Consider the following 22,336-nt stretch of genomic DNA (forward strand, 5'->3'; position numbering starts at 1 on the left):
ATTACATCATCACTATCTATGGCGGGGGGAAAAAAAGTGTTCTGGCTGGCGTCCTGCCTGCCTGGATTCCTGTCTGCCTGCATGGCGCACGTGGTGGTGAGGAGGGGGGGGGATGGAGATAGAGGAGGGAGGTCGAAAGGAAGAGGAGCTGAAAGGAGAGGGGCATGGAGTGGAGAAGAAAGAGCAAAGAGGGAAAGCGGAAAGCAACCGGCAGTGGAAGGGATATTTAGGGAGAGGCAAGACAGGTTGAGGCGTGAAAGGAGCGTTGGCAAAATGAATAGCGAGGGTGAGAGGTGAGAGAAAGAGAGACGCACGTGGAAAGCGGTAGCGGGAGGGAAGTGGTTGAGAGGCAGTGGAGGGAGGAGAGGAATATGGAAGGAGAGGTAGAAGTCGGGACAGAAAATAGAGGAGAAAGAGAGAAACAGAGCAAGACATCGAGATGAATTGGGATATGCAGTGCAGAGGAGGCCAGAGAAAGCTGCATACAGACAGGGCTCTGTATGCGTTTAAACGTTTTGATGGTTGCCTGGGAGGAATGGAAGGACGGACAGTCATATCCAAAGTTCACGCGGTTTCTAGTTCTTATTAAATGCCACTTTTATGGTTGGGGGTTGGCTCATCATGCCTCCAATGTTGATAAAATCAGTACCACTTTGTGCGGAAGTCAACAGTGTCTTTTTTATGGATATACTTATCCCCACCACAGGAATGTGGATGTTCCATCACTTGAAATGGGAAATGAGCAACCGCCTCTTCTCATTTAAACAGGAACTCACTTTGGCTTTTGACTTGATTGGGTACATAAAGACGTTGGTATAAGTCAGTTGGTACCGACAAGTAAAATATTTGGAATGGGCCCGTGGACGAACTTGCCATTGTTAAATGAAGGATTCAGATAGCAGATGGACTTGTCTTTGACTTTGAAGGTGAATCTACTCGGCATGTGAAACCTGCCATCGAGATGCCCGCAGAGGGCAGCAGAGCACCGCAAAACAATACGCGCGAAACATTTAAGACGTCCAACAAAAATACATTTAGAACGCGAGCGGGGCCCGCAAACAGGTTTGGGGTTGCAACACGATTCGCGCACTTTTTTTATTTTCACTCGGAAACATGTCATTTTCTCGGGCAGCGCTGCCGTCGGTGCGAATTACTCATTCCTCGTTAGCGGAGGTAAAAAATACGAGACATCACAAACACGCCGTTATTGCCAACATGCCAGGGTGCGTAGGGACCAAAGGGTGCAAGCAACACACACACACATCGTGCCAAACGTACACAATTACAGAACCGCGTCAGCTTGAACATCGAGCACAAACACAATTACAGGGTGTCGGATTTTCAACTCTAAACGTCACTCTCGAAAAAAACGCTACCGTTTCATACAAGCGTGTAAATATGCGTGTATTTTATTTAGCTATGCTCGCTCTCTCTATATATTTTTTACGTGACTACATTTAGCCAAGCAGAGGGGCCTTGACTCGTAGCGGTCAGCAGCAACGACGTTGAACGGGGGGGGGAGGGGGGGGGATATCTACGACAATCTTTTAGCATATTCGTTATGGTAATATTTTTTTTAAAACAGCGTGAAAGCAAAAGCCTCCCCTCCCAACCGGTAAGCGATGCCCCCACCGCCGCCTGCCGAGTCGGCGCCGCAGATGCACGCGGTGGCGGACTTTCTTGGGTGCTCGCTGCATGGCTTGTTGGAAGAAGTGATTGGCGGTTGCGGCGGTTGCGTCGGAGGCAGCGATCAGTCAGAAAAGAGGCTGACGAAGGACTTGCGAAGGTTCCGGATGGTCTCTGCCTTGGCCTGGTCTTCCGTTCCGGGCGCCGAGCCGCGCGACAGGGAGGGCTCGGGGATGTTAAACGTGTTTGTCAGTGACTGAGATTTGCTGCCAAAAGGTTTTGGGTGGGGGGAGGGGAGGGGAGGGGTGGGGAGGAGGAGGTGGGTGAGATAAAATATATATAAAAAAAACACGAGGTACGGTGGAGTTGAGAGGGTGAAAGTTGTAGATTATTTTTTGAAATTTAGATTTTGTTTTTCGAGTAATGGTAATACAACGGTTGCACATTTTTTTTTTTGGTAAACGAGATTTCTCTGAAATGCTGTTTAATTCATGAGCACCGGTTCATTACCTTGTTGAGTAATATTTCCAGCTAAAACTTTCTAAAAGTGAGTGAAGGAAAAACAAGACATTTAAGGGAAAAGAAGAGAAATCAACAAACACACGTGCACAACATCCACTGCAATCGGCACATGCATTACGGAAGCTAAGACGGTATCCAGTAAACAACGTGGCAATTGATTTGACAAGCAAACAAAACCACAGCACGATAACAAATGCAGAATACAAGCCATTCTTCCCCCCATAATCGCGCATCTCAAAACACAACAACAGCATAAGTTCATTGCATCGTTCAAAATTCTGAACCCCTTGATAAAGGCCACACTTCGCTGCTCTGGCAGGAATGATCTGTATGACTTGGGGCAGTTGGTTCTCAACCTTTCTTGGCTACTGAACCACCCCTTGTTCAATTTTGTTTCAACTAAGCACCCCCCTCGCCTGACCCCAACATGTTTCTGAGAAACGAATGTATGAATAATGAACCTAAATATATATTTTTACCAACTGTCCATTTCGTGAGGTGTATCCGGACTAGCAAGTAACTGCAAGCGGATAAAAAAAATACAATTCAACGGACCCTCTGCATGCGTGAGGGAATTTGTTTGGGCTCGCTGGTAAATCTTGGAAACTACATTGTTTACGATCAATGAGTTTATACATGTCTTTTATATCGTTCTATGTTACCATATAGATTTAAATGTTATCGTAGTTATTTTATATTGGCAGATTCAAACATGATTATTCACCAATGACTCGCATACACGATTTAATTTCACATTTATAAATCACCTCACGTAAACCCTGGGACATTTCCACGCAGCCCCAGGGGTCTGCGGACTTCCAGTTGAGTACCACTGAGTTAGGGGGTGGCCAATTTAAGTGCAATGAGCCATCAACGTTAAGAGGCAAAGTACTAATCCAGGTGCCCAGAGTTGTTGGGCCGGGTTCTCATGTATTGTGAGATTGTGCTCACAGCCTGGCCATCGATCGAAAAACCCCCATCATGTTTGCCCTGGCAGATAACTTGGCCCCAGTCTAGCTCAGAGAGGAAGCACGATACACACTATCAGGTGATGGACACGAGGCAAAACGCTGAATTTAGAAAATGAAGGATCGACGTGACCTCAGAAGTAGTTCTGTGGTGTCATTGTCTGGGGTCGTTTTGTTGTACCGCAACATTACACTTACACAGTGGCTCTCCGTATTAATCTCTCGCTAAGTTCTCCCCAATCAAATCGTGATCTCGACTCACTAGAAACACACAAAGCCATTAAAAGCCCTATCAAACAAATACATACGTCCGAAAACCTTAGCCAAGGGCAGTCCGGCACGATGTAACGGTCTCTTAGTGAGGGTCAGCCCTGAAGCGTTGGCTTTCTTTAAAGGGGAGGCGGCATTCAAAAGCTCAGTCGTGGGGGGGTGAGGCGGGGGGGGGGTCCATCACGGTCAACGTCAAACGAAGTTAACAAATGTTGACTGTGAATCGAATTGAGTAGCGAACGACACTGCCTGCTTTCGCCACAGGAAAGGCTGCGGGCATGCCACCGCTGCGTCGCCACTGGTGTTCAATTATTGCACCAAGATATGTTTCACTTTACCAAAGGAATGAAGCAGGGGGGCTGAGCCTTTAGCAGAGTGAGGGTCGGGGGTGGGGGGGAGGTAGGGGGGTGGGGGGGGTGGGGGGGAGGTGGGGTCCCCCACACCCTCCAGCCCCCCCCCCAAACAACACTATCGGTCCACTCAGGGCACTGTAATCGCATCGGACGAATCTGTGCATCGCCGCGTACACAACACCAATGGCACGGCACGGCGGCGCTCACTCGCACGGGGGCGGCATGCGACACACACACACAGAGAGACACAGCGCGGGCGCGAGAGAGAGAGAAGCGGCGGCAAACGACGATGGGCGTCGAGCGCTAAGCAGGGCGCGCTCACTTGAGGTGCGGATGCGGCGGCGCCGCGGGCTGCTGACTCGACTGCCTCTGCGGCGGCGCCGGCTGCCCCTGCCTCGCCGGCTGGCCCTGCTGCCCCGACGGGGCCTGCGACGTTCCGCTCGACCGCGGCGGCTGCTGCGTTTGGGGCCCCACCATCCCCCCTCCTCCGCCGCTGCCGCCGGGCCGAGGACCCCCACCGCCTCCGTGCTGGAGGGGGGTCACCCCGGGACGCGGCGGCTGGTTGGGTTGCCCGCCCCCCGCCGGGGTCGGCCCCCCCTGGGAGGACTGGCCAGGAGGGCCCATCCTCTGCTGCTGCTGCTGCACCAGCGGAGGGGCCCCGGGTCGCTGAGGTTGGGCCCCGGCGCCCTGCTGAGGGCCGCCTCCTGTGGTGACACAAATACGCGGGGGGGGGCGGGGGGGGGGCAGTGCACGCAGCGATCGTTTTGGTGAGAACGTGTCGAGGGAGAGGCGGCGGCGGTGGCGATGTACGGTCGGCATGTGAACTAAAAAAAAGATGCCACAATTTTTCTTGAACCAAGTGAGGCACGCTGAGTTTTGTAGCTCTTGTTCAGAAGCGACCTGGCTCTCACATATTTTTGCTCAACGAGGACACCAATAGGTCAGTGGCAGTGGCGGCTCCTGCAAAATCTCTCAGGGGGGGCAAATGTCTGGATGATTGATAAGGATAAGGTCCACCCATGCAATGGATAAATTAACAGCTTAAGCATGTAAAGGCAACTTCACTTCTTTAATATTAATGAAAAATAAAGTGACTCTTACAATACATCTTGTTTGTTTCTATACTCACTATTAATACAATCCACTCAAGTTTCTTTTATTAAAGATTCCACTAGGTGGCGACAAATTATGTTGTTGGATGAAACGTGCTTACGTATGATGACGTTAGCACGTATGATGACGTAAGCACGTTAGTGCGAGCCCTCCCGGAAGCCATAGAGAATGCATTGCAGCGCCCCCGTTCGAAAAAAAACATCTTTGAATGTAAGTCTATGGGGCCACTCGGGGCGATTCTCAGCCGGAGTGAAATCGCCCAAAAAGAGGCGGTACTCCACAGAACGTGACATGACGCTGATTGGACTATATCCAGAGGCACAGTGACGGCTAGCGTGACTGTGGTTGAATGACGTTGGTGGTGCGTCGCCCAATCGCCCTAATGAAGAAACCGCCCTTGGTCAGTGGACTTTACTTGGTAACATAAAAAATGTCAAAAAAATGTGTGATTTGCTTCCCTTTCCTATACTTTGAACTCCTATCGTGTTTTTTTAGTTTGTTGTTAAAACTTTCTGACCCGCCCCTACTGGACATCTGTGAAAAAGAGCTTTATAGTTCATCGGATTCCTCCGGTATGAATAAAGATTCTGATTCTGACAGCCTGCATTGCCGTTTGATGACTCTCGACACATCAGCATAAGCGTTTGAATTGGCTTTTGTTTCAACATGTCCTGGCCACCCCACCCCTGCCCCCCAACCGACCTCTTCACCAACACGCACTGATCAGAGTGGTGAAGTATGGTCAAACAAACCGAAGCAGCCTTTGTCCATAAATCGATTGTCGACGAACAGAGAGCTGCCAAAGGCGAGCCTCATTCGGGTACACGTATCGTGTTACTCGTCGATAGATAAATGCACTTATAGGGGTTAACCACATGGTGGCATGCTCGGACTGGCTTTGGACAACATTTGCCCTCAATTGCAGGGCGTGAGGGCGGGAGAGGAGGGCGGCAGGGTGGGAGGGCAGTGGTAATATGTGTGCATCACATCAAGAAGGGGCGTGAATTCGATTCGTGAATCGGGAGCCTTGCCTGTAGCAGAGTTTACACGTTTTCTCCCTGTTCCGCACGGGATTTTCTGGCTTTCCTCCCATAGCTAAACGAAAGTCCCCATAACAATGTGACTGCAGTTGGCCAACCATCCCAATGCTGAACAGAAACATTACCCGCAAATTACTCCATTTGGATCACTACGCGGTAGGTAGCAACGTAGCCGCCCCACCCCGGCTGCGAAGACTTTGGCAGGATCCTCCTGAAAATGTCTTGAGACTCGGTGTGGCTTTTGACGGGTAAAGAGGCGTAAAAAAATAAAAATGTAAAAAAGATGTAGCGTGAACTCCGCCGTGCGCGGATCTTTGCTGCTTGCGTTCCCCCTGGGGGCCAATTGCAGCAGCGGATGTCCCGAGTGACTTTGTGGCTCTAATTTACACGTGCAGCGTGCTATTGACGCACGGCAGAGTGTCGGCGAGCCGAGGCGGAAACAACTAAATTAATCCCCAGGGTAAGCTGTTGGCGAGAGAGGGCTCACATCCTCTTAGCTCAAGAGGTAACCACTGGAAGCTTCAGTCCATCTAGGCCAGGTGAGAACGTTTGACAGCCAAGGCGTGATGACAGTGGCCTCACGCAGAATTTAAATATGTATACGTCTCTCTCTATTTGTTAATTTTCACCAATGCTTTTGGCATCACGTCAAGAAAATAACGATCCGTTCGGAACTCCTGCACGGAATAGCAAGCCATCTTGTTAGACAAAGGCCCACTGAAGCCGATGTTGCAGAGCGACCTCTGAGATTCCTTCAGGTGACCTCTGGCCCATGCAGTAGAGGGCAGCACTTAAATAACTCTCTTGTCTTACTTCCCATTGAATATGTATTTTGGTACTTATTCAGGTAATATCAGTGCGGTTGTAAATAATTGTTAGGGGAAAGTGGGTGTCAATATTTGTTTCATAGTCTACAAAGGCCAGGCACAATGGTAATTTAACTTCATATGTCTTTTCCAGAACCTGACTAAGAGTATGAATGCGGTTGAAGAGATGGAGCAATGCAATCAAATTCGCGTGTGGGTGCTATAGGTTATTAATTACACCGTAGGATCGTGCAAAATGGTGACGGCTTGGCGAGGTTTTCATCCATCATTGGATTGATCATGAACGATGATGATTGTGATTAATGTGAGCACGCGGGGACAAGGAGCTGAGAAGGGGAGTGGGGGATGAGTGCTGGGGTGGAAAGCAGCGGTGTGGCCTTGGTTGGCATAGGCCCTGGGGCATAAGGAACGAAGCAGGTTGATTTCTCCACAAATCTGGCTTTCGCCTGATGAAGCTGGTTGTAATTCCTGGCGAAACGTCGTACTCAGATTGTAAATGTTGTGGCTTGGCTCTCCAACACACCGGTGTGCTGTACTAGTGACGAATTGGCACGTTCTGTTTACGTGACAAACCTTACTAGTTGGCTGTGTCGGGTGGTGGCGGGTTTAACGACACATTTATATATTTACGCGATCTAACCCAAAAAACCTCTCTTATGGATGATATTGGTCGCGAAAGCCTACTACGTGTTAAACCGAATTAAGGATATTGAGGTGACTCCAGAAGTAGTTATGTGGTGTTACAGCACGGCCGGGGGGGGGGGAGTAGAATTGCACCACCTGTGCACTTGATAGCTACGCCACTGAAAGCGAACCATTTGGCTATCCATCGAACAAAGGTCAGTGGTTCGTGCACATTCGGATGCGCTTTTGCGGCCGTCTGGAATGCTCTTCCGATATTAGGAGCCCCTGAAGCTGTGCACCTTTAAATCATTTTAGATTGAAATCTCATTAGTTTACAGCTGCGTTTTGTGTTTAGTTCGTTGTCCTTCCCCCGCACCTCCGATTAGCAGGGCTGGCTACGTACGGTGCGAAAGAAGTTTAGCGTACATACAGAAGGACAGATGGAGAAGGGTTGGGGGGAGGTGGCCGGAGGCCTCACCTTGAGGTGGTGGACGGGCCTGGGCGCCAGCCGCCTGCCCCGGCTGGGGACTCGGTGTCGGGCTGCTCCGCTGCTGCCCTGGGGACGGCTGCCCTCCCCTCTGCTGCCCAGGCTTGAGTTGAGGGTGGCAGAGGAAAAAATAACGACACGTTGCAGTCTCGCGCTCAAAGACTCCACACAGTGATGGAATCAGCTCGGGTGCAGGCGCTTAGTTGCTTGGCGAGGCCGTGGGAGATGGAAAAGCCTTGGGGAGGCCTTCATTCAGCAGTGGATGGATTAGGGCTGCTGCTGCTATATTTTTGATGCAGCCGTAAGAAACATTCAGCCGTAAGCTGGTTTACAAGAATGATTCACGGATGACGATGATGAGTCAAACAGACAGGAATGTGGAATTCCCACCACTGGCTCATGGAGGTGCAATTATTGGTTACCCCACCCCGTTACTGGCAATTTGATGATTTATCGTAATTAAAGTTCACGATTAAATTGAATGCATTTTTTTTTACATTGTGATGAAAGTCGCAGGCCACTAAGTGGCTGCAGGGGTCACGTGACCCCATTACATACAACATGTACAAATTAAAAGATATTGATGGATATACGCGTGATTTCAAAACTGTACAATGAGCTCTAGAATCGATCGCTATTCTCCAACTGGGTCAAGACCATTGACAAACATGAGCACTGCTTCGTGAGCACTTGAGCAGTGAATCAATTACATGTTTTACAGTTTAACTACCTCGTACATCAAACAGAATATATAAAATTCACAAAATTTTAATGTATTGATTATTTAAAAGGTTGATTCTCGTTTTGCCAGTTCCCTGGCTATTTTGTGAGGGAGATCCGTTGTGTGTGACCACAGAGTTGGAATTGGTGACTTGGATGAGACAATCAACTTACCGGCCTTGAGAACCCGGTTTAAATCACGGGCGGCTGAAACCTGGATTTGAACCTCGGCTTCTTAGCGGTGTCACCTCGGAAATCTGACCTCTGTACCCAGCCAACCACCACTCAATACGATGCTCCGTTGTGCAATCATCGGTTACCGGGCTGACACCCCCAACTCACGATGTTAGAGGGCCTGGGTTAATCAACCCTGACGCCTGCATATTTGGAGTTTCCATGCGTCTCTCTCTCCCCGTGGTCGCGTGGGGTTTTCTCCGGGGTCCTCCGTTTTTTGCCCCTCCACGTTTAGAAACGTGCATTTAGGTTATTTAAATTGTTTTTCTGCTATAAATTTCTTCCTGATTGGCCACTTTGTTGAGCTCTCATTTGTGAGCCAGGTCGCTTCTAAAAAAGAAGCGGACATTCTTTGGGTCTTTCGGTAAAGTCACGTAGATAGGTTCAAAGAAAACAACAAAAAGCTACGACGTTTCGATCGCAACACAAGTGGTCGTCATCAGACCAGGTGGCTTGTGGGGGAAGAGGTGACCGCTCGTGTTTTTTGTAAGTTTCTTTGAACCTATCTACGTGACTTTACCCAAAGACCCAAAGAATATGAATTCCTGCAGTCACAAAAGCTTTAAGTCAAGACTTAAGAAGCTCAGTGGACCTTACCTGGTAAGATAAAAAATAGTTGAGTTTTATTTGTATATATTTTTTAAATGATTTGTTTACCTTTACTACACTTTGCGCTCCTATCGTGTTTTTGTAACGTTCTGACCCACCCCTACTGGACATCTATGGAAAAAGAGCTTTATACTCGATGGTTCTTCCGGTAAAGTCTCACCTGATGACGATCGCTTGTGTTGCGATCGAAACGTCGTGATCTATTAATTTTCTACCTACGTGACTTTACCGAAAGAACCAAAGAGTATGGATTCCTGAGGTCACGAAAGCTTCAAATCAAGAGCTTTATAGCTCATCCGATTCCTCCTGCGTAAATACATATTCTGATTCTTGCCGATACCTGGATTTGTACCCCGGATCTCGGCAGTGCCACTAAGCCTCATCGTGTCTCCCGTGTGCCCCCCGTGCCCCCCCTCTCCCGACGAACCTGTGGGGACGGCGCAGGTGTGCGCGGCAGAACTTGGTTCATGCGTGCGACCACCAGATCCACGATGAGCGCGCGATCCTCGTCCTGATGCTCCCCGAGCAACGGCATGGAGGAGTCCATTATCTTGTCACCCACGTGGGGGGGGGGGGATAAGGGACAGGTGTCAACGATGCGTGCGGAGCAGCGGCATGGAAGAGTCCATTATCTTGTCACCCACGTAGTCGGAGGGGGGGGGGGGGTACCATCACAGTCATCGGTGCAGGAGGCGCCGGCTGCCAGATGGAGCGGGGGAATTCAGAGGGCTCGTCGTTGGATGATACAATAATTGCATAGGTTAATTCATGATAATTATCAATATTAATTATACAGAGCTCAAATTCATGTGCGTTTATGGTATGCACCACCCAGCCTCATACAAAATGAGTCAGCTGTACTTATATATATATTTATAATGTGGTACGCTTCACAAGATATTTCTTCTCTGATTTACAAGTATCATCACTTCGTTTGTTTAGAGATGCAAGTTGATTTTTTGTACTTACTTCATATTTATCATGTTGCTGCTGCGTCTAATCCCAAATGGGTAAGTTACAGGTAATGTTTCAGCGTTTGGGACGTTTGGCCAATACCAGTGGACGTTGTATAGGTTTTTATTTTAGCTATGGGATGAAATCGGAGAACTCGGAAAAAACCCCATGCAGGATAAGGGCGCCACGGTGGCGAGATGTTAGCTACCTCGCCTGGTATGCAGGAGGTCGTGGGTTTGATCCGATCTCTGACGCCTGCTGCTGTATATTTGGAGTTTGGATGTCTCTCTCCCCGTGGTCGGGTGGTGGATATTTCTCTGGGTCCTCCGATTTTTCCTTCCACATTTAGAAACGTGCGTTTAGAGTATTAGGATGCAATACATTTGCACATAATAAGCCACTTCGTTGAGCTATCATTTCTGGCCAGATCGCTTATTGAAAAAGAGCACTAGAGCTCAATGGGCCTTACCTGGTAAAATAACAAGTATAACCCGTAAAAACAAAGTTTTTCACTATAAATCCTTTATATGCGTGGCGGCTAGAGTCCTCTCGTCCTCTGGCTTGAGATGGCTGCCACCTATGGGTCAGATGATTGCATGGCAGCATTAAGCAATTGGTAATTAAATATAATATTTTTGTCCTAAAAAGTGTAAAACTTTGGAAAAAAAATTTCACGAACATTAATTGTCACGCACAACGAGTCTGTGTGGAAAATGTCAGCTCGATTGGATCACGGGAAGTGGGTTAAAAAACGACCGAAAGATTTGCACGGTCCTAAGCAAGCAAGCAAGTGAACTTAATATAAAGGATTTAAAAATAGTTTATAGCGGGGAGTATACAAACGCCACTCGCACTCACACGCTGCAGCACAGGGGAAGAAGCACACAAACTCCACACAGAAAGGCGCCCAGGTCGGGAATCGAACCGAGCCCGTCTTGCTATAAGGCACAAATGTTACCACTGTACTCCCCGTGCCGCCCCACTTAGACACTAATTTCAAGCTGTGATCGGTAGGAATTAAAATCGTGGTTGTGAGTCGACTCAGCCCTCCTGTCACCTCTCCCCACGGTTTGTCAAATGAGCACGACATTGTGAGAAGCCAACAGTGGTTGTCCTATGAAAAACCAGGACCCCGGCATAGGAAAGTGGAATTTCCACCACTGGCTCAGGGCTGTAAATGGGCCACGTGTGATTGTAAATCTACTTGTGAGTAAACATGAATTAACACTGCCTTGTAACAGCATGGCAGTGTTAATCACCTGTGTGGACATTTTTTGTTTACACGCGCGCCTGTGAACGACTGCCAATGGAGTTGTTATAACACTCTTTGATTTTTCACTTTGATTTTTTTTTTACAAAAAACACTTGCATCTCCTTTCCAATATCACGTTTGGTGTGTGTGAGAAAAAAAAATCAACTCGACGGTAACTTGTTTGAATGCAAAGACGTGCCCTTTTAAAATATTATTTTTACAAAGTACAAATGGGCCCTACGATGACATCACCCTGAATTAGCCTGACTTCTTTGGATCTTGGATGCGAAGCAGCGCTTGAGCCTGGTTAATGCTTTGATAGGAGACTGCCTGGGAATGCCACGGGTGCTGCTGTAGCGTTAGGCTGTGACGGGGGACAGGAGATGACGATACAGCGGTGGACTGAATCTATGCGTGCGGACGCCAGAGGTCGCAAACGGGTTTTGATTCCTTACCCGTACCCGGCCGCACCAGGGTCGCAAACGGGTACCCGTACCCGGCCAGGTACAGGTAGCCGGGTATCGGGTAGGGTACGGGTATCGGGTAACCCGGTTGCGACCTCTGGCGGACGCGTGGTGGGTTTTTCCTGCAGGGTCCTCCAGTTGCCTCCCTCATCAAACTAAATACCCATGAAACTTAATTTGGAGCTTTCGTGACTGCAGGAATTACTCTTTGGTTCTTTCGGTAAAGTCACGTATAAAGAGAAAATAATGAATTAAATAATAGCATACAACGTTTCGATTGCATGCCAATTTCTCTACCCCCCCACCTCTCTCTCTGTCCCCCTCTCTATTTAAGGCCTCGACACAGAGGTGTGGTTTCTCTGTGTGCCTATGTGTGTGTCTCTCTCTATGTGTCTCTGTGTTATCTCTCTCTGCTTATATGCCTACATGTCTCCGGTTCTGTGTTTGATCTCTCTCTCAAATTTAGCAATCTCTGGAAGAACGTAATCAACCAGGTGGGGTGTGGACTGTTATGTTAGCCGACTCTCTGTGCTGTATTGCATTATATTTCTAAGTATACTAGGTTTGTTTTCTCTTTCATTTATACCTGATGATGACTGCTTGTGTTGTAATCGAAACGTCGCATGCTATTATTTAATTTATTAATTTCTCTTTATACGTGACTTTACCGAAAGAGCCAAAGAGTAAACACCCATTAATTGGGACCCGTCTGAATTTAGGTCGTGAGATTCGGTTTCGGCTTTCCATGGGGAAATAAATGGCACCACAGTATTATTATTATTGTTTCCTTTTCTTTTGACAGAATCATATGGATGGAAGTCAGAAGCTAAGCAGAATTTTGAGCCTGGATAGTGCGTGGTTGGGCGACCACCTTCCATAAAACTGGTTGCTCTAGGCTGCTGTAGGGCTATGTTGTTGGCAGCACAGAGCAGTGCAGCGAAATCCATTGTTGTATTGCACTATCCTCCCCTGTCTATGTTATCTGTATTAACCAACCCGCACTCATCTCCATGGTATAAAATGGTTAAATAATAATAATAAAAATACCCACGGCAAACTCTCATCCAGCAGTGGAACGACGAAGGTGGTGTGTACAATGTACATTATTATTATTACGTGCTGAACTCTCATTTGATTCGGAGGAAGTGACGCAACGGGTTTAACCGCTTTTCGAGCGACGCAATGACAGTGATGGAGGGGAGGGGAAGGGTAGCGGATGTACGTTGAACTTCTTTCACACCGTACGTAGCCAACCATGCAAATCAGTGGTGCGGGGGAAGGACGAACAAACTAAACAGAACAACGAGCAGTTTAAAACAAAACAAAAAAGAGAGTTCAAAAAATACAAATGAGAATAATGGGAGAGGTCGACACCTCGATGATGTAGTCACGACCGTCCTTGCCGTGCACCGCCTTCACGCCGCAGACATCGAGGCCGCCGAACAGCTCAGCGCAAGTGTCGATCCACATTCGGTACCTGGATGGGGGTGGGGGGTGCAGATGTGGATCCAAGGGACAGTGATTGGGGCCGGTCAGCGATGCCAAAGCAGAGCAAGGGAAAATATCCCCTCTCTCTCTGTGTGTCACCAGGAGGTGAAATACAGGGGCGTTGAAACGAGCACAAACGTTGCCTCTTTTGGCAGGGACCCATTTGGGAACGGTGGATTTTACCATCTTTTGCTGACACTGTTGTGACGAGGGTTGCCACCTCTGAGATACAACAACAACAACAACAAAAAAACGGGAACATATCATGGGCAGAAGAAGATCTCACAATGTCGGAAGAGGGGAGCACGTGCATTTAAACGTGTTGTGTTGCGTGGTGTATTGTTACGTAACTGGCAACAAACCGGGATTCTTAATGCCCTGGGTAGACTCGCAGATCTCCCAAGACATAGGGGAGGATTCGGGAAAAATCAGGACAGGTGGGAACCCGAGATGTGACCATCATCTCCTTTGGGGCTTAATATCTCACTGAATATTCTTGGTTATTTCGGTAAAGTCACGTAGAAGGGAAATAATAAAAATAATAAAAATAAAACATTTATTTTTATTTTATTGTTTTATTTTATTTTTATTTTATTATTTCCCTTATACGTAACTTTACCGAAAGAACCAAGAATATTAATCCTTGCAGTCACGAAAGCTTTAAATCGAAATTATCACTGAATATTTTCCAGGGTACTGGATGACTGGAGTCGTATTCACGTCACTAGTCGTAGCCATCCTGGTGTTCAGGATGCATAAATATTTTTCATTGAGTTGCCGGCCCAGACAAACTCGGCTGAAAATAAGCCATGGAAACCTTCCATTCTCTGGCCTGCAGCCTCCAAAAAAATTCTCCTCTATTCCAAGTCCTCATCTGTATGCATCCACCCCCTTTATAGCACAGCATCTTGAGATGGGGTGGCTTTTAGATTGTTTTGTAAATCCAGGTTGCATTATACAAGCGGCTTATTTTGGAAAACAGGTCGCCGAAGCAATTATTTTCGGTGCTACAAAATTCACATTTATTCCCGCTTGGCAACGCACGACCAAAACTGGTTTCAGTGGCACAAGCAACCCGGGGGGAGGGGGGGGGGGGAGATGGCGGTGGGGGGTGGGAGAAGAAAAAGGAGATCTGAGGTCTTCAGCTCATACGATAAATCAATTTTAAAATTATCCGTGTCCAAGGGAGAGATTATCATTAATCTAATCTGGGATGGTAATCCATAACCGAAACGAAGCTTACATTCGGAAAGCATTTTTGTTGAGCACTCCTTCAGCCCCCCACCCTCCACCCGATTGTCCTCCCACCCCCCCACCGGCAACCCCTCACCCCCACACCCCCACACCCCCACACCCCAATGTTATTTATCCGTTCGCCTTGTAAATTAGTGATGCCTCCCACGGTCACAGCGCAATAAATACAGGAACAGCTGCCACCGTTTTAAGCATCAAATTCTCATCTGGTGTTCATCTTTTTTTTTAACGAAAGTATCAATTGTGTACAGTATACACATATACAACAATATCACTCAAAGCTCATTTTCATGCGATTAAAGAATATGCTTCGTGGAGGTCGCCGTGTGGTTTAGAGGTCATGGAGCTGTGCTGGTACCACTGAGATCCTGGGTTCAAATCCAGGCAGCCATCGGGGATTGAACCAATTTCTCAAGAGCCGTGGGTTGATGGTCTCGGCCTGGGCACCTGATGATTGTCAAATAAATGCCGCATTAAATTTTGTTTCCGCACTTCACTTTTGTCTGTGTCGTTGGAGGGTAGGAAAGTGTGCCCTCTAGAGTTTGGGGGTGGGGGTGAAAGGTCAGTTGAAGGGGTCTCAGAAGTAGTTCTGTGATATCTGCTTCCGTGGGCTTCTTCTCCAACACAGAGGGGTTCCCTGCTCTGTGAGAGTTTATAATGTTTTTTTTAATTTGGGCTCATAATATGACGCCGCTAGCACAAGTGGGATAAAAAAAAAGCTAATTTTGAGCTGTACAATTTCCTCTCCTGGCTTCATTAAAACAAGCGTTAATCTTTAAGCGACCGATCCTTAGAATGTGACCTCGTGTGGCCGAGGGGGTGTAGGATATTTTTTAATTAGAAGGTCCCCCCCACCCCTTTTCAATGCCACTTTGTGACCACTCACCTGTCTGTCATTGCAATTTGTTCCAGCATGGCAGAGCCCGTGTTCGCCTTCCAGTTTCCTGATATGGAGGTTCTCCTGGGGGACAGATAGACGATTACATTGATGACGATTGATGACGGTGAGCGATAGGCTGCTGCCAATCAATGTTGGCCTAACCCTGATCCAACGGTTCCAACAACATTCTCAACGGTGACATTGCAATGGGCATGCGGGGCCCACGGGTCGCAGGTTCCCCACCCCTCGTGTGTACGGATACGCGAGCCTTTGGATTGCCCTCACATGTAGGCCTTGTAGTTGGCGCCGATCTTCTGGATGCGGATGTCGTATTTGGAGTCGACGTACGGCTCCACAGTGGCGTACGTCTTGGTGAGCGCCACGACGCTCGCCACGTCCTGGAAGTCGTAGTGGTTGTCCACCTTCACCTGGAGCGCGTGCCGAGTGACAGGAGGAGGGGGGAGGAGGACGAGGAGGAGAAATGTGAGGAGGAGCTGTAATGTGATACCAGTTGACTCGTAAGCCACGCTGTGGCCGACGGTCAGACCGACGGGCATAGCGTGGGTGGCACAAACCCCGAGTTGCCAAATAATTAATTGAGGCCCTCAATCCCCAATGCGCCACGGGCAAACGCAGAAATCGGTGGAGTGTAATTAGTAATCCTCCAGTTATAATCCATTCTGCGTTCGTCTGTAAAACGCTGAGATAAAATGACGTTTGCCACCCCTCGGATTTGCATCACGAGTGGCTGCTTTGAATGCCCACCTGAAGGGCAGGACTTGTCTTAATGGTTGTTATGCATGCAGAGGAGAAGTGCTGCTTAGTGTCACCCCTCAAACCACTCGCTTACATAACACGTCGCTTCATTGTCACTCTCAAAGCAACTTCCCCACAAGTGGATCTGTAACTCTGCAGCATGCGACAGGCACTTGGAGCCGGTTGCGATTTGGGTTTTTCCAGATTTTTCAGCATTTTATTCACTGCGTTAATTCTGTCAGTTTAGCAAGATTTCTACCCTGCCCCTCCGATTTTTTCTGAAGAGTGCTCTGGATTTTCAAGATTTCTGGATTTTGGATTTCTGGATTTTAAGATTTCTGGATTTTCAAGATTTTACAAGATTTCTCCACCCTCCGATTTTTGCTTAAAAAGCTCTGGATTTTCTCTGATATCTCTCCATATTTCTATAGATTTTGTACAATCTTTCTCTAAACATCTCTGGATTTTTCCGATTTCACTATTGTTCAACTCAGACATGAATGACTATGATTTATAAAAAACGTGTACATTCTCACATATTTAAGCTATTGCGACATGAAACACGGTAGTCCTGAAATATAATGAACGTTGAAATTAATTCTCAGCCTCTGTTTTTAGCTCAAATCCTTTCTCAGGTCATGACAATTTAATTAGCTGTCATATTCCCTGATTTTACGATTTAAAAGTAATTGAGGAATCAGTTATTATTATTATTTCATGATTAAATCTGGGGCACCTCTTTCAATGACTTAAACTGACCAGGTGTAAAATATAACACTCTCCAGCAGTGTGCGCCTGCGGTCATCCAGAACAGAGGCCGTACAACGTATAACGACGACGCAATTCCCGATCCACAAACACGGAGGAGACATCAACGGCGATGCACTCCGCTGCCCCTGACGCGGTTATCTTGCTCGACCACCTGAATGTGAAAGTGTAGTTGTTACTCTGTATCAGCCATACGGAAGAAGACCAGCGTGGTGAAGTATGGTAAAAATATAAAACCCACATGACCGGACACGAGGCAGGGAGGCCTCAGTGGAGCAGTGGTTTGGCAAAGGGGCTGATTATTAGGCGAGCTTAAGTGCCCACGTTTAATTTCAATTATCAGTCCCTTGTAAAACTGTGACGAGCCTTACTGCATCATGCTGCATCAAGTCATGCCCCCCCCCACTTTCCCGTGTCATCACCACTCATGGCTCATCACGTCTAACCTCGATGCGTCACAAGCAGATGCAAGGAAGAAGGCCACGACCCCTACACAATGTCCCAATCAGCCTTGAGTTTTCTAAACCACGCCGTGCACGCGGTCGACGCCTTCCTTACTTACCGTGTCACATCCTTAACCCGCAACTCAGCTGTGATTTCAAAACCGAGGCAGAGGTGGCGTGCGTCACACTGCAGTGGCACCGCGGCGAGTTGGCAAGACAAACCGTGCTGCCTCGCAACCTTTGCGAACACATCGCCACGAATGTGTTGTCACCCGTGTTACCGTGTCGCGGTTGGATGTGTGAGTCTGTGTATAACAAGGATGTAAATGCCACGACACCTTTTGGGACTTTATGGGGCAATCTGCATTTCCCCAAAAATTGTCATGGGCAGTGCATTTGACTGTGAGCAGCGATGGCAAACTGAGAAGGCGATGGCATACAGTGACGGAGTTCTATCTAGCCAATGGAATCAGAGTTTGTTGGAAAGTGTTTGATGAGCAATGTTTGATGTAATGAGCCACACAACCTTAGACCGTCATGAGACCTCTGTCAGTGATTTGATTGGTTATTTCCATCCCAGTTGTCCACACGGAGGAGTAGTAATAGGATTTATCCAGTTGGGCAACTGATTTATTTCTCTCTCTCAATATTCCTGAACATTGTGGTTCCTTGGGATAATCATTCCTACCAACATTAACCGTACCATTTTCCATTGTAAAATAGTGTATAGAAAAATGATCATCTAGATCATTTGTTCCTCGGCGTAAAATCGTCATGTTCCATATCCTAGAAAAACAAGTTTACCCACTTAAACTTTTCGTGACAAAGTAACCTTTTTGTGCGCGTAAGTCTAAAATAAAATGGAATAATAATAATTACGTAGATGGGAACAAATCTTCCCTGGTGGGAGCAAACATTGGCTAGAGAAAAAATATATATTTGGGGGCAACCAATATTTGTTTGGACCGCCGCGGAGTTAAACTATTTTTATTATTTCACCACGTAAAGCCGACTGAGCTATATAGTTCTTTTTCAGAAGCGACCTGGCCATAAATGATAGCTCAACAAAGTGGCTTATCATGTGGAAATGAATAGCAGCCAAATACTCTAAACGCATGATGTTGATTCAAAATGTGGAGGGAAAAACCGGAGGACCCGGAGAAAAATCCACGCGAGCACGGGGAGAGAAACACGCAAACTACAAATATACAGCAGGCGTCAAGGATCGGGATTGAACCCACGACCTCCTGTAGACCAGGCGTGGCAGTTAACATCTCCTAGCCACCGTAGGGCCTAAACAGAGCCGGCCCAGCCACTAAGCGACCCTTTCAATTGCAAAGGACCCCGTGGCCAGCAGAGGGCCCCCTAGTGTCACTGCTAGCTAGTGGGTGAAAAAAATCATACATCAAAGGGGCCTCCAACCAAATTTTGCATAGGGCCCCCAAAGGTCTAGGGCCGGTTCTGGGCCTAAAGGTGTCGTAGGCGTCCTGGTGTTGGAGAGCGTGCCGCAACCGCGTGGTCACACCCACCTTGCCCACGCCGGCGTGCGCGTGCCCGATCTTCACCACGACCGGAAATGTCGGCGTCGTCAACTGAGTGAGAAAACAGCCGCAAGCAAAACATCACGTGGAGCGACCGTTAGTGTCACAGGCGGAGCAAAAGTGCAGCGATCGAAAAGGCCCAGCGTCCTCGTCAGCGCTTAGAGCAGGCGTCCTGAACTGTGGGAAACTTCGAGGGCTTTCTTGCCCACGTTTCGCTATCGTAGTGTGGATATAAAAATTCACTCGACCGCTTGCTGTCAATTCGACGCGCAACATTGTCCTCGGCCGCCCCATGATCTGAGTGCGCTGTTCCCCGGGTCGGGTTGCATGCCGAGCGAGCATTTGCTTCACTCAAGCTTTCCCCCGCGAGTTCAGCTACAAGCTTAATAATAAATGAATGAACCACATTGAATGCACGTGTCACACGAATGTATGTGTCGCAGGTATGCATTGGTCACAAAAATAGGCCTAAAATGTATATTCATACTTGATTTGAAGCTTTCGTGACTGCAGGAATTACTCTTTGGATCTTTCGGTAAAGTTACGTAGAAATAAAATAAAATAAATAATGTATATTCATCATGGGACCTTCTTTGCCAAAATATGAGAATAGGTTTTCCACTTTTTTCTGGCAACAACACATGTGGAGATGTTTAAACACCAAACTGAAACCTTTTACAAGGAATTATGTCTGCATTAACAACAATACTTTTGGTCTAACACCGTTTTTAGACTAGGCTCAAAAGAAAGTTGTCTCTGGCGGGGGGGGGGGGGGGCTTGTGAATGCCTTCATCATTGCAAGGATGTTGATAATTATAAGATTATCCTCTATTTCACTACCCAGTGCGGTCCATTGGCATCTTGAGCCTGGACATAAATAAAAAAGTTTGAAGACACGAACTTTAATCGGTTCGGGACAAATAAAATACCTACCTATCCTCCTGGTTGTGAGTGCTAAACCCTCATATATATTGAGAAAATACATCATAGGCTGGACATAAACTCAATAATGCCCACATAAATTGGATGCTGAACAGTTAATTAAATTCAACTGCCTACAAACGGCTGCTTTGTGCTTCGACGCAATCGATGACAGCGGATTGCCTCGCAGTGATGTCCGAAAGTAAATTTCATTGCCGTCTTGTTTGACAGGCCCCTGAACCACGTCTGGTTTCTTTTATCTCGTTGTTGTCGCGCTCTGCTTTTTTTTCCCCTCTCCCGAACGATTGCACAATCTGCGCATACGTCACGAGACGTAGATCCATTCAGAACTCCCTCGCAGCAGTGCGCACATCCGTGCTGGAGAATGTCCCGAGGAAGTGGATATCACAGAGCCACCTCTGGGACCCCGTTTTACGCAGTACGGGGGCCGCGGCTAACCTTCCCGACACGCTCGGGGCGTTTCCGTCGCAGTGGTTCGACCATGGCTGCTCACGATGAGACAGGTTCCAGAACATCATCGCCGGGACTAGCCGGACGTGCGCCACCGTCACTCCGATCACACGGAAGCTGCCGCTTCGGATCAAATTCACGCGGGGGGGGGGGGGACGTCACATCGTGGAAAATTCCTGCGGGTGCGCAACGCCGAGCGTCCAGGCCCTTGACCCCACGACCCCGGCTTTGTCCCTTACCCCCTTTGCTCAATCGCTTTAAGCACCGCTGACGCAAAAGGGGGTCCCTCCCTCCACCCCTACCCTCCATCCCCCCTCCACCCCTCGCTTTCATAACTTTCGAAAACTTGAAGTGCGCCGTGCCGCCGCCACCACCACTCCTCCCCTCCCACCCTTCCGGGCTGTTTGTTTTTTTGTGGTTTGCATCGTCACCGTCGCTCCGAGGGGTTAATTCCCGCGGCACGCGAACACAAAACAACATTTTGCTGGGGAGGAAAAAAAAACAAACCGCTGGCTGGGCATGGCCGCGTACGGAGGGAACGTGAACCCGTCACGAGCACGCGCGCGCTGCACGGGCGAGTGTGCGCGCTGCACGTGCGAGTGTGCGCGCGCTGCACGGGCGAGTGTGCGCGCGCTGCACGGGCGAGTGTGCGCGCGCTGCACGGGCGAGTGTGCGCGCGCTGCACGGGCGAGTGTGCGCGCGCTGCACGTGCGAGTGTGCGCGCGCTGCACGTGCGAGTGTGCGCGCGCTGCACGTGCGAGTGTGCGCGCGCTGCACGGGCGAGTGTGCGCGCGCTGCACGGGCGAGTGTGCGCGCGCTGCACGGGCGAGTGTGCGCGCTGCACGGGCGAGTGTGCGCGTGCTGCACGGGCGAGTGTGCGCGCGCTGCACGGGCGAGTGTGCGCGCGCTGCACGTGCGAGTGTGCGCGCGCTGCACGGGCGAGTGTGCGCGCGCTGCACGTGCGAGTGTGCGCGCGCTGCACGTGCGAGTGTGCGCGCGCTGCACGTGCGAGTGTGCGCGCGCTGCACGGGCGAGTGTGCGCGCGCTGCACGGGCGAGTGTGCGCGCGCTGCACGGGCGAGTGTGCGCGCGCTGCACGTGCGAGTGTGCGCGCGCTGCACGGGCGAGTGTGCGCGCGCTGCACGGGCGAGTGTGCGCGCGCTGCACGGGCGAGTGTGCGCGCGCTGCACGGGCGAGTGTGCGCGCGCTGCACGGGCGAGTGTGCGCGCGCTGCACGGGCGAGTGTGCGCGCGCTGCACGGGCGAGTGTGCGCGCGCGGCCCGCCCCAAAACAAACAAAAAAACGACCGCAACAACAACTTTTATTCGGCTGTTCGCAATCTGGTTAGAAAAACAAGTCCGTATGGGTGAAGTAGCTCGAGGTGTCTGAGCGGGTGAGAATTCGACGGAGTGGTCAAGGAGAGTCTCATTTGCAAGAGTGCCCTCGGTGGGGGTCACCAACATCATGAAAGCAGAATAAAAAAATAAAAAAAAACTGGAAATCGGGGAAAAAAGAACCGCATGGCAGGAGATGAAAAAAAACTGCACGAACATTCATTGATGTGAAATAAAATAAATGTTCTGTAACGAAAGTTGATGAGGGCAGTGAGATCTGCAACGTCTTGCTCACATCACTGCTGGCAGAAGGGCTTCTAGGGGGCCTCTAGGGGGCCTCGAGGGAGCCCCTCCAGAGGGTTTATTTTCCCGAATCTTCCACGCTGGCTTGGCGTCTTGGAAGAGGGGCGAGGAGTCC

General features: G+C 48.9%; 1 protein-coding gene across 1 annotated transcript in view; it reads right to left on the reverse strand.

The window, feature by feature from the left end:
* Positions 1 to 1,063: 1,063 nt before the first annotated feature.
* The window catches only part of LOC144721330 (synapsin-2-like), a 57,955-nt gene continuing 36,682 nt past the window's right edge, over positions 1,064 to 22,336 (reverse strand). Inside the window, exons 7-14 of the mRNA XM_078598868.1 lie at positions 19,182 to 19,244; positions 15,971 to 16,113; positions 15,692 to 15,766; positions 13,438 to 13,540; positions 9,821 to 9,943; positions 7,822 to 7,933; positions 4,062 to 4,443; positions 1,064 to 1,892 (exon numbers count right to left, since the gene is read on the reverse strand). Coding sequence (XP_078454994.1) covers positions 1,751 to 1,892; positions 4,062 to 4,443; positions 7,822 to 7,933; positions 9,821 to 9,943; positions 13,438 to 13,540; positions 15,692 to 15,766; positions 15,971 to 16,113; positions 19,182 to 19,244 — 1,143 coding nt within the window. The 3' untranslated portion in view covers positions 1,064 to 1,750. The remainder of the gene's footprint in view (positions 1,893 to 4,061; positions 4,444 to 7,821; positions 7,934 to 9,820; positions 9,944 to 13,437; positions 13,541 to 15,691; positions 15,767 to 15,970; positions 16,114 to 19,181; positions 19,245 to 22,336) is intronic.

Source organism: Lampetra planeri, chromosome 11 (genome assembly GCF_965212315.1).
Source record: "Lampetra planeri chromosome 11, kcLamPlan1.2.h2, whole genome shotgun sequence".
In the NCBI taxonomy this organism is placed as follows: Eukaryota; Metazoa; Chordata; class Hyperoartia; order Petromyzontiformes; family Petromyzontidae; genus Lampetra; species Lampetra planeri.